Raw genomic sequence first — 16,502 nt, forward strand, 5'->3', positions numbered from 1 at the left:
AGACGCCTCCTCCGACAGGGGGCGTTGGTAAAAGAGGACCGGCAAGCTGCCGGAATTCTGAAGAACGCTTCCTTGTGCGTCACAGAATGGGATGCTCTGTAGGCCAATCAAATGCGGGACTGGCGGGAATCCCTCTTTCCCACTGCAGGGGGCAGAGTGCCTTCTACACTCCGCACTATACAGTACTCCGCACTTCCGCCAGTCCTGTTTTACCAGTCACGCCAATGAACTGCAGCGGCAGAGGAGGTATCTAGCTTTTTATATCTGTGCCCACATCGGTTTTGCCTGAGCGAGTCCAGATGTACGTGCAGCATGTATGCAAATCCAAAATGAGGTGAAGCTTTCATGGAACAGACACAATCCCGCCATTTCGGCTTTGTAATTTGTATCTTCAGTGACTCAAGTGGAGGTTAAAGGACAACTTTGTTTTTTTTTTACATATTTTTTACATATTTTAGATGTTTTCATTTACTGCTTTCTATTGTTATTGTCATTGTTTTAATGATTTTAGTAGTTTGTTTCTTTGTTACTATTTACACATCTGCCCATTAAACTCATCTTTTCTTTTCTCTAAAGATGTGACTCTAAAATATGAACCCTTGTTGTAAAAAAAAAAAAAAGTTGTCCTAAAAGTAATTTTGTGACATATTTAAGTTCCAGTCTTTACCGAGGACACGGACGGTCTTGGCGTCTTGCACCACGGAGCGTCCGTTGGAAGCTTGGACGGTGACAGACACCTGGCCCGTCTCCGGGAAACTGGCGAGGATGCTGTTCTCCAGGGACAGTGTGGGCTGTAGGGGGGGAAGAGGGAGAGAACAGGTTGCTAGTGGAAATAGCCGATCTACAAGCTGCGACACGTTGTGAGCTTGTAGATCGTCTATTTCCACTATTCCACTCTCTTTCTTTTTTTTTTAAGATTTGTTTTTGGCTTTTTATGCCTTTATTTGATACGATAGTAGACTGACAGGAAATGGGGAGAGAGATGGGGAATGACATGTGGCAAAGAAAGTCCAGACCGGGAATCGAACCGGCGACGCCAGCAGGCTAGTATGTGGTATGCGCCTTGACCGCTAGGCCAGCAGGCGCCCCATTCCACTCTCTTTTAAGTTATGAAGTTGTCAAATATGTCAGCCATTTCTTTGTATATTTAGGTTATGTGTCATATCTGCCATGTCTACAGCCTACAAGCCAAACAGAAATGTAATTGTCAACGACAAAAAACACAGTTAAATCATTGATCGCAAATTATTTGAGTGACAATTAATCGTTGTGTAAAATGTCATAATCGTGACAGCCCTACTCATTGGTTAGTTCACTTGTTCACTTCACCCTGGTGGGAATCAAAGCCAGCTCTGAGCGGGGTGGAGTCCTCGTGGATTAAAGCAGAACTAAATGTCACAACTGGAAGGTTTTGTCAGGTCCCTCCCAACCTCTGATTTGTGAAAACGGCGTGAAAAAGAGCCACCCCACACCAGTGGTGTAAAGCTACTAGTCTTGCGTAGCCAGAAAACTATTCCACAATCTCCGAATGCTATAGTCTGGAACTACAGCTCCTGAACGGCGAGTAATGGAACCTGGCATTTCCGTTCAAGAAAATGTATTTTAAAATGTCATTTCTGCTAAGCAGCAAGCTAAATATGCTTAGATGATTTTTTATTTATATTAGGATAATTTTGCACTACGTGAGACGGAAACAGAAGTGAGGAGGAGGCTTCACTTCCGCTTAACCGGGTACTCATCATTCTTCTTAGGTTACCCCAGACTGTATGACGGGAGCATTTGCAAGTCAACAGTCTGGCCACGCAAGACTAAGCAACTAAGTACCTAGGGGTGGGCGATATGGAAAAATACAATATCACAATATTTTCCCAAGCTGTATCACGATACACGATTTTATCAAGATTCTTTTTCACGTTGTTTTTTATGGTTATTCTTCTTTACTTGACAAAAACCAGACTCTCTGGGTTCCTTTTGGGAGGTCTAAATTGAACTTTACAAGTATGTAACTCTGACAGTATACAAATGAAACCAAATGGACCCGGGTCCATTTGGTTTCATTTGTATACTGTCAGAGTTAAGTGGGAGACCTTGACATTTTAAAGTTTGAGAACTACTGATTTAGACCAAAATGCAGGTTTAAATTGAATTCTGCAATGAATCTCTGTATTAACGATTAAACAGGATTTTTTACAAGGCTCCCTCAATTGTATCACGATATATACGATACCTCTGAAAAGGCATATCATGGAGACATTGTATCGCCACAACGATAATTATCACCATATCGCCCACCCCTATAAGTACCTACTTAAGTACTGTACTTAAAGGACATCATATCATGATATCACGCAGTGATATTGTCTGGAAGGCTATGGTACGATTAGGGTTTTTATAAGGGTGCTTATTTCATAAATAAACAATGATGATGATTAACTGTACACTTTACCTGCAGGCTGTCTCCAATCCACCAGTAGAAGACTGTCAGGTTTGCCTCGGTGGGGAGAACTGTGGCTGTCAGGTTCACTTCCTGGTTCCTCCCGGTGATGGGGACCACTTCCAGATGCACTTCCTGTAGAGGTTCTGTATAGAGGAAAGTTAACCCATTAAGACCAGGAAAGCATCTTGAGTGATTTTAAAAGGTTTTTTTAGGGGCACGGTGGCGCAGTTGGTAGCACTGCTGCATCACTCGAAGGTCCCGGGTTCGATTGGACACTGGAGGCGTGTTCTCTCCTCCGTGCCAACAGCGCCCATACCCTAGGTGGGGTTGGCCTTTCTGCGTGTAGTTTGCATGTTATCCCTGTGTCCCCTAGGGGAGGTACCCTCACAGACATGCAGTGGTCCTGGTCTCTATACTGCCTACCCCTGGTCAGTCGGGGGCACCTGATGGAGGGGAAAGAAACTGGTTCCTTCCACGCGCTACGTCTTACCAGGGAAACTCCCCCCTAAGCGGCCTGCTCACTCCTCCTCATACATTGAAGGAAGCATGAGCTTATTTCGGGGGTCTTCCCAGGTGGGCAGAGGGAGTGTAACGCCCAGGATTACAGCTTAGGCAATTGGCACTGGGTGAAAAATGGGTTACAAAATCATGGGATTTCGATCGATCGATAGATAGATAGATAGATAGATAGATAGATAGATAGATAGATCGATAGATCGATATACTTGGCTATTGAAAAATAGCAGATATACAAACTTGTAGCACTTTGAATATATCTTTGAATGTGCTTTTTAAAGCAAACATTTTTAACTCAAATCTGCTTCTTCTAACGTATTTTGAAATGGGGGTCCACCAAATACATAATAATTTCGGGGGTCCTTGACATAAAAAAAGTTTGAGCACCACTGACATAGAAACATACTTTTTCAAATAAATGTAGTGGAATAAAAGTACAATATTTGGATCCGAGATGTAGTGGAGTGATCTACTTAGTTACTTTACACCAGTGTTTCTCAAATGGGGATACATGTACCCCTAGGCCTAGGGTACTGCAGGGGGTTACAGGAGAAAAAGGGTACATATATTTTACTGTTATGGGTAATGACAAAACATTGACAGTCTTTTGTGAACCTTCTAATCTGTAAATTGTTAAACCAAATTACATCAATAACTTGACTAGTACAACTGTTATTGAATAGAAAGCAATGTTTATTTGCCATTATGCGGTTTCATTTTTGACATATTGGCAATAGAACTGGACTTTTGTTTGGCTTTAGATAAGCAAAATGCGGTAGTCAGGGGAAGGGGTACTTGGCTTCAGAAATCAGTATAAGTACTGCAGCCAAAGAAGTTTGAGAACCACTGCTTCACACCACCGGCCCGAGAGACTGACCCGTGACTTGGAGGTAGAGAATGGCCTCGTCGTGGCCCGCCACGTTCTGGGCCTTCACGTTGACCCTGTAGACCCCTGGGCTCTGGTAGCGGTGCTGGATAGGCTCGTCTGCCACCGACAGGTTCTGGTAGAGTGCGTGCACCCCGTCCCCGAGGTCCACCTCGTACTTGGTACTGCTGGTGTCACCCTGGGAAAGGGGACAGAAAGAAAGTAACTAAGTACATTTACTCGAGTACTGCACTTAAGGACAATTTTGAGCAGGCACGTGCACACATAGACATCAAAGGGGCTTGAGCCCCTGCCCTTTTATCCGTCTCTAAAAAGTGCCCTCTCCAGGCCATGAAGGCAGTTTTTACTATGGTGAAAGAAATGCAATGCCCTCTTTCCATGGCATACCTGAAGGCAGCATTCAAGAGAATTGCCTTGTCCAAACTCTCCTTATGTTGAAAGAATTGCCCTCTCTGTGTAGAAATCCATGGCCCATGCCATACGCCACAGCTCCAGTATATACTTGATTATGTGTAGTTCAGTGTGGTATCAAGCACGGAAAATAGCCAACCTCCAAGCTCACAACGCGACGCGTTGTGAGCTTGGAGGTCTGCTATTTTCGATATTTTCACCAAAAGGCACTTTTAGAAATGTCTGCCCCTGCCTCTTTAACATTCTCTGCATGTCCCTGATTTTGAGGTACTTTACTGGGCTATCATGGGTTGCATTTGTAGTCCTAAACGTTGAGGACCAAAACACAGGTGTTTCAATTTGTCTGACTGGCATAGAACTAATGTTCTACGGAAACATTCCACAACAATACATGACATGTATCCATTTCAGTTGAAGTTCCAATATTCAATATCAAAAGAAATATGTAATATTTGATTATGCATACACAATTCTTGTGAGCTTGTGTACAGTATGTGGGCTTGCGTATTACAAATAAAGACAGTAAGGGGCTCTTTCTTCGGAGGACCACAGTGTCCTTAGCTTGTAACCTCGGCTCTCTGCTTACTAACAGTCTTCAGACCTGGGCTGCTAAGTAACTTCCCCTGTTCAGCCTGATAGCTTGACTTGTGAATGTCAACCTATGAACCCATTAAGAACGGGCACGCGTCTTTGTTACGTTAGATTTTCACCACTTTAACGATTATTTCATGCTTTAACTATTAAAAAATAGCAGATATACAAGCTCACAGCGCGGCACTGGGGTCCCTGAAACAAAATATTTTGAGATGGGGGTCGGAGGTCAAATACATATAATTCTAGGGGTTCTTGACATTAAAAAGGTGGAGCACCACAGATATAGAAATATACGTTTTTAAGAAAACCGGTAGGATTTAGAAGACGTGTTTAGGTATTTTTCAGGCCTAAATGGCACACTACAGGTGAATTGGGTAAAAAAAATAACTAACAGCTACCACAATGAAACTTTTCCAGTTGATTGCTTACATCAAGACTAAGCTTTTTTGAATTATAAGTTTTCTGAAATTATATGTTTAGATATGCAAATTAGGCATTATATGCGCTAATAATGCCCAATTTGCATACTTTTCAGGTACATAAATCTGAAGATTGGATAATGCCAGGTTCAAAACTATTGTTTCCTTTTCTTGACATATTAGAGACAAAAAGAATTACAGAGGGGATTTTAGATATCTCTTTTTGTCACTCCATAAATCATAATAGTGGCAACAGGCATAAAAAAACTATTTTCGCCATGTTTTTAGTGATAACATGTGATGTAAATCAGGCTATGAATGATATATCAACAAACCCCTCTGTAAATATCTTCAGGATATAGATAAGAATAAAACTGGAAGGTTTGGTGTATGTGGGTGCAACTGAAGTGGAGATTTATGTATGAGGAAAAACACATTTTGAGAAAACGGCCTTTAAAGATCAGACACACCCCCATCCTATAGAAACCAATTTCACCTACCATGTCTCCCCTTAAGTGGAATCATCGGGGAATGCAACACTTAATATTAATAATGTTAATATCTACGTTTGCGACTAGACAGAGAAGCATCATCTCTGGTTATGACGGTACACATTCCCCCTCCTGAAACAAGAAAATAATGTGCGATTATGACAAATGATTACGACTAGGCGATTATGTAAAAATGAACTACCCCCTCCAGATTCTCTGTTGGCTCAGATCGCACACGACTCCCTGAGATCCTCCAAAACAACTACCAACAGGTCAGCTCATTAAATCCAGCTCATGTCCAGTCCACCACATGCTATGCATTATTGAGTTAGGACTAGCCTTAAAGGAGTAGTTCACCCCCAAAATGACTTTTTGATTCGAGTAAATTTACCCCCATTGATTCCGGATGGGGGTACATTTACTCAAATCAAATCTTTGTCTTAGGAATGTGACAAAAAACAAAAAATATTATTGAACCCTACTCTCCATGGCGTGCCTAATCAATAGGAAAAAAAATCATTTTGGAGGTGAACTACTCCTTTAAGTCAACTATTTTCCTCTTTTTGTCACCTCCTTATTCACTCCATTCATCCTGTTTCTAGATATCCCCCTCATTGTATTGACCGTGAACAGGTTTAGGTTTGTGATCAATCACAGATATGATGACTGTGCACGCTTTCAGCCAATGATTGCATTCCTTGTTTGTTTAATAAAGTTTGGTGTATTTCTATGAATATATCAGTCCAGCACGCGCGCACACACACACGCACGCACGTACGCACGCACATAAATATGCATGTGCAAACACATGCTGTCCCATTTGCATATACCTGGTACAATCACAAACAGTATGCGACTATATTTCCATTCGCCTCCTCAAGCCTTCATTTAAGAGCGACTATACCTGTTCCTGGTGGACAATGAGCGTGATGTCGTCGCCGGGCGCCAAGGCCAGCGTCTGTCCTTGTATCCGCAGCTCCAGGCCTTTAGGGGGCAGCAGAGGGCAGGTGTGCCGCTTGTCACTCTTCTGCTTGTTGACTCCCCCGTCGCACACATTAGACACCACCTTCCTGTACCTGTAACACAACATGGGCCACACATCAGGTCATTTTGTAGTTATAACCTAACCGGTAGGACTACAAAATTACGTCTATAGGGTGTGCCAAATGTAGTTCTAAGAGCGGCCATTTCTTGGGTAAACACAGCCTTACACAGGTGTTCTGATTAGACTATAGCATTAGTTCTATGCAATCAAACAATTGAAACACATGTGTTTTTACCCAAGAAATGGCCGCTAAGGACTACAATGACGTAGGCGCTGGCACACACTATAGGAACTTCTGATGGTGCAGTCTCTCAGAACTGTTTGCGGTCGCTCCTGCACACCCAGATGCCTTTGCTGTCAGGACGGGTTTCGGACAGTGTGATTGGATAGAAGTTGGGTGGTGGAGGTGGTGATATGTTTATTTTTTTATTGACGCATTCAGTCCAGTCAGCAGTGGTAGTTTGGAACAGAGAGGAGAGGCACTAGGCGGACTCTAGTCTGAACCTCTGAAATCCCTCTCCAGTGACCATGCATAAACAACAAACCGTGGCAAGAAATAGCAAAGCCTACGTCCATATATTTCTCACGGCGCTTCGTCGGAAACAATATCCAGGTATATCCACTCTAGATGAGACACAAGCTACAGTACATATGGAAAACAGAGTGGGTCAATGTGTTTGAGAGCTTAATATCCTCCAAGAACTATGCGCTCTGTGTGTTAAATCATTGTGTGTGTGTGTGTGTGTGTGTGTGTGTGTGTGTGTGTGTGTGTGTGTGTGTGTGTGTGTGTGTGTGTGTGTGTGTGTGCGTGAGTGCGTGCGTGCGTGCGTGCATGTGTGTGTGTGTGTGTGTGTTTGCGCGTGCGTGCGTGCGTGCGTGCGTGCGTGCGTGCGTGCGTGTGTGTGTGTGTGTGTGTGTGTGTGTGTGTGCGTGCGTGCGTGTATGTGTGTGTGTGTGTGTGTGTTTGCGCGTGCGTGCGTGCGTGTGTGCGTGTGTGCGCGCGCGCGTGGATATAATTTGACATTCCTTATACAGTATGTGTGTCCAAAGAGTCACAACTGCTATTATGTACAGTTAAGCTCAGCGACGGCTCCAGAAAATTGTGACTGGGGGGTCTGTGGGGGGGCTGGCTTTTTTAGAGTGGGGGCTAACCCCCCGGCTCCACCGGGCGCGTTGAGCGACAACGCTCGGAACGCTCCCGTTTTAATTAACGAACGGTGCTCCACTGGCGACATTGCGGAACAAACTGTCCATAGACGGGTTTCTGGTCCACGTTACACTGATAAAACTAGATGCGTGCGCAGGGTCCGGTACCAAAATTAGCCAATGAAACCAGGTTTAACCAGCGCTCCCCAAAACAACAGGTTTGGGGATTGGACGGAATTGATTACATGATACAGTCAGCTGTGCATTTAGTCTCAATGTTTGTAAACAAGATACCCGTCGTATATGATTTACATAGAAGTCAGTCAGTTGTCTTTCACATATTAATATTAGGGCTTTCAAATTATTACTATTTTTGATCAGATTAATCACAGCTTAAAAATGAACTAATCATGATTAATCACAAATCAAAATATGTCCAAAATATGCCATTTCTTTCCTTAGCCTATATTGTTGTGGGAATGGAAAGATATAGGTGGAATAAGGCATACATTTATCATACAGTATGCATTATTATCATTATTATAATTAGGCTTGATATGCAGGATGAAAAATAAAGTTGCCCATTTGAGGACAACAGGAAATTACAAGTCATTTTTGCCGAAAATAGCCGATCTACAAGCTCACAAGGCCTTTCAGCACGAGAAGTTGTGAGCTTGTAGATCGGCTATTTTTGGCAAGTGGTTAATATAAAAAAGGAGGAAAAAAGGTTTCACACAAAGATTTGGAGGACCCCCTGTAGTAATTCTGAGGACCCCCTGTTGAAAACCCCTGACCTAGGCTACAGAGAAACCATTCTCAGTTGACACACATGCACAGACAAAATACAAAAAGTTAAAATGTCTTGCCATAAAAGACAGTGCCTTAGTTGCTCATCTACAGTATGTCAAATAAGGGTCATTCTCAACGAGCCTCGTTAACCCAACACAGCTGGCTGGCAATCTAGTATTGCATTCACCGTGATCAAGTTCTCCTGATTCTAATCCAAGCAAGTTGGAGAAAAACATTTTACTTTGAGATGACAACAGCTACAAAGGTAGAAGTACCTATATTCTGATCTATGATGAATTATTCCAGTGGCACTGTATCCAAGACGTTTAAAAAAAACTTTTTTAAACGTCTTTTGAGATGCCAGCTCTGTCTCTTCTCCTCGGTGCAGTGTGTGTGTGTGTGTGTGTGTGTGTGTGTGTGTCTGTGTGTAACGGGAGGGGGGAGAATTAAGTGGCTGTGTTGCAGACCACGTCTTCTACCGAGAGAATGCACTTCTGATCAGTGAACAGGGCTGTTAATAGCAAATAATTATCTTTATAGAAAATACATTTTATTGTATGATTTTACATAGAAGCAAGTCCATTTTCTTTCACATATTTATTATCTTTTATTTATTTATTCTGTAAATATTTGCCAGACCCATGAAATGGGTAGGCCTACATAAGCAAATGTCGGTCTGTCCGGGTTTTCTATATAAAGGGTATATATGATGATGACATGATGATGACATGCCTACAAAAGGCATGATGTCATAAATGATGATGACAGACAGGGGGTCTGGCACAACCAGGTTGACCTGGTCTTGTTTTCATTACAATTGGGTCTGTGGGGAGGGGGGGCTGAGCAGGGGCTAAGCCTCCACCAGAGGGGGCTAGAGCGCCCCCTAGCCCCCCCCTGGCGCCGTCATTGGTTAAGCTTCTGTAAGAAACAACATAAGAGCTTTACCCCCTGAAAATGACAACTTGGCATTCTTCGATGGCAGAGAGAACGAGGTATACTGCATCTACCGCACACATCTCTAAATCCTTTATAACACCTCTGTTTTGATGGGCGGCTCAGCGTTTTCTCTCAGTATGAGCAGCTCGGCATATTGTGACATGCTACCTAGGCAACAGCATCACAACCCTAGAGGAACCGTATTTTAGACAGACAATGGCATAAATGGTTGGTAAGTGGTTGGCACTGTTCTAAACCGTGAGTTTGGCAAAAATAGCAGATATACAAGATCATAGTCCATCACTAAGTGTCGCGCAACGAGCTTGTACGTCTGCTATGCATACATGGCCTACTTGTGCACAAGATGCAAGTTGGCACCTCGACCATGCATTTAAAAAGAATGAAAAAAAGGTTTTTCAAAAGGTTTGAGGCTAAATTACCACTCCTGAATACAGAGCCCCTGTTATTTCTGCCTGGCTTTCAGAGCATTTTCAGTTGCAGTACCACCTTGTCCGGAGTGGGAGGACTGCAGCTATCCCAGCTCCTCCCCGCCTCCTGCTCAGGCCTGCCCACCCCACCTCCCCAACCTTCTGCCAGCTCCTCCCCACCTCCGGCTCAGGCCTGCCCACCCCTCCCCTACCCCCACACAGCACAGCAGTAGAAGCAGATCCTACTGCTTCTATCTCCTGTGAAGTCACGGGAGGGAGAACATCTGACAGCACATTGTGAGTGAGACCTGCTTACATAGATCCGCCCATAAGCTGAGAAAGGCACAATGGTCAGAAATAGGACTTTGTGAGGATAGAAGGTGCTGGTGTGACACCAAAAAAAGAAAAATGAAAATTCATGGTGTAGTCCCTTTAAGCCTCTCCAGTGTGGATATGCTGGTGAAGCTTCAGGAACCTAATTGACTCTTGTCACACTGTTTGCAATTGCAAGGTTTTTCTCCTGTGTGGATACGCTGGTGTGTCCTCAGGTTACTTAACTGACTGAAACTCTTGCCACACTGTTTACAATGGAAAGGTTTTTCTCCTGTGTGGATACGTTGGTGAATCGTCAGGTGACTTAACCGACCAAAACTCTTGTCACACTGTTTACAATGGAAAGGTCTTTCTCCTGTGTGGGTACGCTGGTGACTCTTCAGGTTACCTAAGTGACTGAAACTCTTGTCACACTGTTTACAGATGTGAGTTTTCTTATAAGTCAGCTGATGTGTCTTCACTTCTGGTTGAGTTAAAGACTTGGTAAACTTTTGATGATTTAATCAAAAGTTTTTAATATTTTGGTTTCTCTGTGTCTCCTTGTTCCTGGCTGGTTACAATTCTGGTGATTTGCTGGAAGGATTCTGACGGGATGTGTCCATTTATGGTCATTTGGCAGTAGATGTCGTCATGGCTCAAGTATGTAAAATCAGAACGGCGGTCCTTATTCTGGGATTGAGAACACACCCCTTCCTGGAGTGGCAGTTCATCATCAAATCCGCATCTATACATGGACTGATGATATGTATGAGTTTTAGGTTCTGTTGGGTAATTTAAACAAATATATGTATGTATCCTCCTTCTGACTGAGTAATAACACAAAATCCTCTGTTCTCTGTGGAATGGAGTGGAATTCAAAAATATTTTCAACTCTTATACATGCTGAGCAGAGCTCTGGTCTGACCTCACTCACAACACAACCCGTTGCCGTGCATGTCTGACAACACCGATGTGCGCAGGCTGCCGCCCCTCCATATTTGGGCAAGAGTGACGTCATCAATATGACGTCACCACCATGATGGTAGAGATCCCACAGATGCCACACGGTAATTACTTGTGCCAGAAGAGTGTGCAAGTAGGGTGATAGCTGTCTGAGTCTCTGTGGATATGTGGATATGGCCATAAAACAACAAGTGCGTGTCACCTTCAGAAAGTGACACGCATTACCAGTAATATTTGGCTATGAGTGCACAAAGCGCAAGTTGGCACCTCGACAGAGTGAAGTGTGGTTGCCCAATAGGGCAACACACTATAGTACTGGTCCGACTTTCTTGTTAAACATCTAGGGTAACCAGGGCCGGATTTAGACTGCAGTCAAATCCAGCCCAAATCCAATTTGGTTGTCAAATCCGATCTTTTGGCCCGAGTTTTCACACAGCATTTGCAAGTGACACAGATCTGATCTGTGCGTTCAGACAGCGTCAGCCCAAAGCTGCCCTGCGGCAACATGTATGCATTGGTTACCGTGGTAACGACGTAGGCGTCATGACGTTATGTCACTACGTCGACGCTAGTTGATTACGTTCAGGAAATGCGACATAATAGACCATAGTAAACACACATTACAATATTGTTTTTCTCTCTTCTTTTCTTTACTCTTGTGTTTCGCTCTTCTCTCTGGTTTTAACTGTTTAGCTCACGTGTTTTCTCTCTTCTCTTTTGTTTTTCTCATGTGCTCAATGGGCTGTAATCAAATAGTAAATACTTGCGCTCTGTAATGATGTAATTTACAGCTGCGCTCGGGTTGCGCAGCAAGTGATGCTTGGCCAGTTTGATGTGACTTGTATGTGACTTGCATATAACTTTATGGGGTGGATATTATGGGGTGGATATGGTTGCTGCTTTCAGACTGAGTCAGACGTCCTCAGATCCGATATGGATCGGATTTGAAACCACCTCTGTATGTGGTTTTTCAAAATCGGCATGTGACCTGTCTGGATTTAGACTATTTTTTTTTAAATCGGATTCCACTTTTGATGTGACTCAGATCTGATTCAGGCTAGATTTCAGTGGCAGTGTAAAGCCGGCCCAAGAGTTTGGCGGGCTACTCCTCCCACAGTTTTTGCACCACACTCTCAAGCCATACAGTATGTCAAATCGACCAGCTTCATCGGGAATAGTGTGCTTGCATTTTCTGTGGAGAAAAGTTTGTATTGTTTAATTGATATTAATGTATTAGTGGCCATTAAGTCTTGAGCCGTAGGTCAGAAAATACATTTGTATTTTTCCCTGGATTCCTTGGGTTATGATGGTCCACGCCCATTTGCGTCAGGATAGTTTTTCCGCCACTTTGAATTTTCTTCAAAACATACTTTTTGCTCCTTTTCCTACATATCTTCTCCAAATGTCACAATAATCGGTGCACATTATCTCTGGACCCATGCGATAAACATATTCAAGAGAAATGTTGATGGTCCATACCGTTCATCCGTAACAGGCTTCCAAAGTTAGTGGGAGGGGCCTAGTTCATAAATAAATGCCAAAAATCACTAACGAAAAGTCCAGTGAACACCAAAATTGAAACACATGTCGAGGGTTATATACTCAATGGTCCCCCAAAAGCTTTTCCACTTTGGTCAATAGGGGGCGCCACAAGTGTGCAAAATGTACCCATTTCCATTTTGGGGGGAACAATACTCCCAAAATTGAATACAATTGATCTCAGGAGTGACGTGACAATGTAATTGGCTTGCAAAATGTGTGGGAGGAGCCTATTCCTTAAAAACAAGAAACCATACCCATATATCACGAACGCAGGATCCGATCAGCAATACTTTGAATCGCACGGCCTCTGACGGTATTCGTCCCAACATCTTCCTCGGGTCCCAGCGTTTTCCTTGGGTCCCGGCGCCACACGCGAGTCGGGCAACCACACTTGCAATTGCCCCAAATTGCACATTTTCTAGTTTACAAGTTTACTTTTATCTCTGCTATGTTACGACATCTATAGAGCTTGGAATTGTGGACAAAATCGTAATCCAACAACAACATATTTTAAGTTTTGGGTCTGAGAGGCTAAATCTCATCAAATGGTGGTCCACGGCTCGAATGCCGAATAACTAACGGGCCTTGATATGAAAAAGGTTAAAAACCACGGATCTAAATGAAAGAGTGTGTGTGCGTATAAAATTGCTCACCCGGTACTGGATTCATAGTTCTGTCCCAGATGGCAGTGTTCCGGCGGCGAGCTAGGCTCGTACCAGAAGTCAGGAAAACAGCGGTCACCCTCTTCCGCCTTCAAGATCTGGGCACGCTCAAAACCATAGTCACTACACAGGCACACACGCATACGTGCACGCACATACACATACCCATGAGCTGAAGGATGTATTATCGATTGTACTGCATGCACAGTGTACAGAGTGTGTGGCCGCTCACCAGTTGAAGTCTTTCTCCGTGCACACGCAGGGCTTGGCAGTGAGAGCGGAGGTGTAGTTCACCCCGTTGACGCAGAACGCTGTGTCCTTTCTCCTCCGAAAGCTCCTCTCCTGACCCATGATGCATTTCTCTCCCTAGAAGTTTTGTAAATCATTAAAGGGTGTACCAAAAGATTTATGCTGCGCTATACTTAAAATGTCATACAGGATGTGTGTGCGTGTGTGTGTGTGCGTGTGTGTGCTTTACCTGCAAATCAGTGAGTTTCCAAGAGTCATAATCGTCTTCGTTACACTGACGAGGGAAAGCCTGTCTGAAGTCCACCTTGACCAGCTCCCAATCTGACCTGTAGCTGATGTGTCCAAACACCCTACATAAAGTACACATGCAAACGCATACACACAAACACACATGCACGCACACGCACACGCACACACACACACACACACACACACACACACACACACACACATGACCAGTGGTGTAAAGTGACTGAGTACATTTACTTGAGTACAATTTTGAGGTGTTTGTACTTTACTTGAGTGTTTCCAATTTCCAATGCTTTTAAGGCCCCTTTTAGATGAAAACGGGCTTCACTATAAACGTAATGATTTATAGCCGTTTGTGGGGGGTCATTTAGACGAAAATGGCGTCTTCGGGGGGTGAAACCGTAACAAAGTGAAACCCCCTTTGAAAGTGGAAAAGGTAAAAACGCTTTGTATCTCCCGCTTTCATCTAAATACCGTAAACGCAGCAAACCACTGAAAATGATAAGATGTGGGACGTACAGCGCTGTCACGATTAGAAATTTCTCCAGATGATTAATTGTCATACAAATAATCGGCGATTGACGAATATATAGTCTTTTTTCCCCCCTTCATTTTATGCCACTATGATAAATAGCTTTGAGCTCACACTCATACTGTACCTTATTAAATGAAGAGCAATTTAATTGCTTTTTAAACATCAGTTCAGTGGTGTAAACTGTAAAGTAACTATTAAGTACATTTATTTGCTAACGTTAGCCCTATTTTATACCGTAGCTATTTAAAAATAGCCGATCTACAAGCTCACAACGCGTCGCGGTGCGTTGTGAAAATAGCCGATCTACAAGCTCACAACGCGTCGCGGTGCGTTGTGAAAATAGCCGATCTACATGCTCACAAGGCGTCGCGTTGCGTTGTGAAAATAGCAGACAACTGCAAAGATATAGCCGACTCTGAAAATAGCGACAGTAGCCTATAATGTTTATCATGACACGATCCAACATCTATCGTCGCCGTCTGTGTGTAATCATCATCCCCTCCATAAGCTGCCTGTGCTGTGTGACGGCAGTGCGTTGTGTTGACTGACTGAAGACCTTCTTTGCTGGCTGCTAGGAAGTAGAACGGAACTTCGGCAGTGCGGTCATGCCGACATGCGCCACCTAGCGACCTGGCATGCAAATTACCGCGTTTACAGACAAATTGAGTTTTCATCTAAAGACCACATAAAAAATTAAAACTAAACGGCTCTTAGCCGTTTACAGTGAAGCCTGTTTTCATCTAAAAGGGGCCTAATTCTACTCCACTACCTCTCGGATTCAAATATTGTACTTTTACTCCACTGCATTTATTTGAAAACTTTACTTACAAGTTACTTTGCGGCTATAAATTATGGTATTATAAAACATAAATTAACCACTTTAGCCCTATTTTTATACAGTGGCTATTTGAAAATAGGTGATCTACAAGGCTCACAACGAGTCGTATGGCTTGGTACTTTCTTTGGTACATTTTGATTTGCCTGGTTAAAACCAAACTGCACTCAACACCACCCCCTGGTGGTAGTGGTGTTGTAGTGAAGTCTGGCCCTGCACATTAACTAAGCTTTTTCCCCTAGTTCAAAACCATTCAGCCAATCAGGCGAGTCTGTGTGTATACAAACACACCCCCCCCCCCTCATTACAGGCATCGAAGAGGTAGTTGTCTTTGATGTTTCATTGATTAGAGAGAACACTAACGAGCTATTGACACTTGTATGGCTCAATCAATTACTGCAGTTTTCGACCCCTTTGAAGTTCAAAGGGAGCAATTAAGAGCAAGTCACCTTGACATTTTTTTAAACCGCCCCTAACATCATGTCAATAGGCTTTAGGCCGCCCCCCAGAAAAAGAATCTCTGCCCGAAATTCCAGACTCTCTTCCCAAAACGAAGTGTGTGATAGAGTCTGGTTTATTAACCAGGCAACATTTTGATGCCAATACTTTTGTAATTTTACTCAAGCACATTTTGAATTCTGTATTTCTACATTGCAGTATTGATACTTTCACTCAAGTAAGAGATGTGAGTACTTTTTCCACCACTGCACATGACTAAAGTTCTCCTCAAAATAAATACGCTATAGGTTTCAAGTGGTTAATACAAAAAAATAAATAAATAAATTAAAAATAAAAAGGTTCCTGTGACACAACACCAGTAACTCAGATGACCCCCTGGCTTAAAGTCTACATCCAGGTGTTCCGCAGTGAAAGCAGCTAATGGATCCCACATTATCCTCAATTAAAGGGGAATACCACTCATTTTCAACATTGAACTATGCCATTAATATACCTTTGAGTTGTTGTGTGGATATAAGAAAACGTCTAGAACTGGAGGATTGATTGTGGGGTCATGTGATCCGTGACACCATGAAGATGTACTCTGTGAGCCAAAGAG

The 16,502-nt window shown here is 43.2% G+C and overlaps 1 protein-coding gene across 1 annotated transcript in view; it reads right to left on the minus strand.

Annotated features, from left to right (window-relative positions):
- Window positions 1–16,502, minus strand: part of LOC308297817 (VPS10 domain-containing receptor SorCS2-like) — a gene marked incomplete at both ends in the record, with an annotated part of 330,517 nt that overhangs the window by 7,134 nt on the left and 306,881 nt on the right. The window contains 7 exons of the mRNA XM_080741384.1: window positions 668–791; window positions 2,447–2,580; window positions 3,831–4,017; window positions 6,659–6,830; window positions 13,569–13,700; window positions 13,810–13,943; window positions 14,056–14,176. Of these exons, the coding sequence (XP_080597510.1) occupies window positions 668–791; window positions 2,447–2,580; window positions 3,831–4,017; window positions 6,659–6,830; window positions 13,569–13,700; window positions 13,810–13,943; window positions 14,056–14,176 (1,004 nt within the window). The remainder of the gene's footprint in view (window positions 1–667; window positions 792–2,446; window positions 2,581–3,830; window positions 4,018–6,658; window positions 6,831–13,568; window positions 13,701–13,809; window positions 13,944–14,055; window positions 14,177–16,502) is intronic.

This window comes from Nannobrachium achirus, assembly GCF_963921795.1.
Source record: "Nannobrachium achirus genome assembly, chromosome: 14".
Taxonomy (NCBI): domain Eukaryota; kingdom Metazoa; phylum Chordata; class Actinopteri; order Myctophiformes; family Myctophidae; genus Nannobrachium; species Nannobrachium achirus.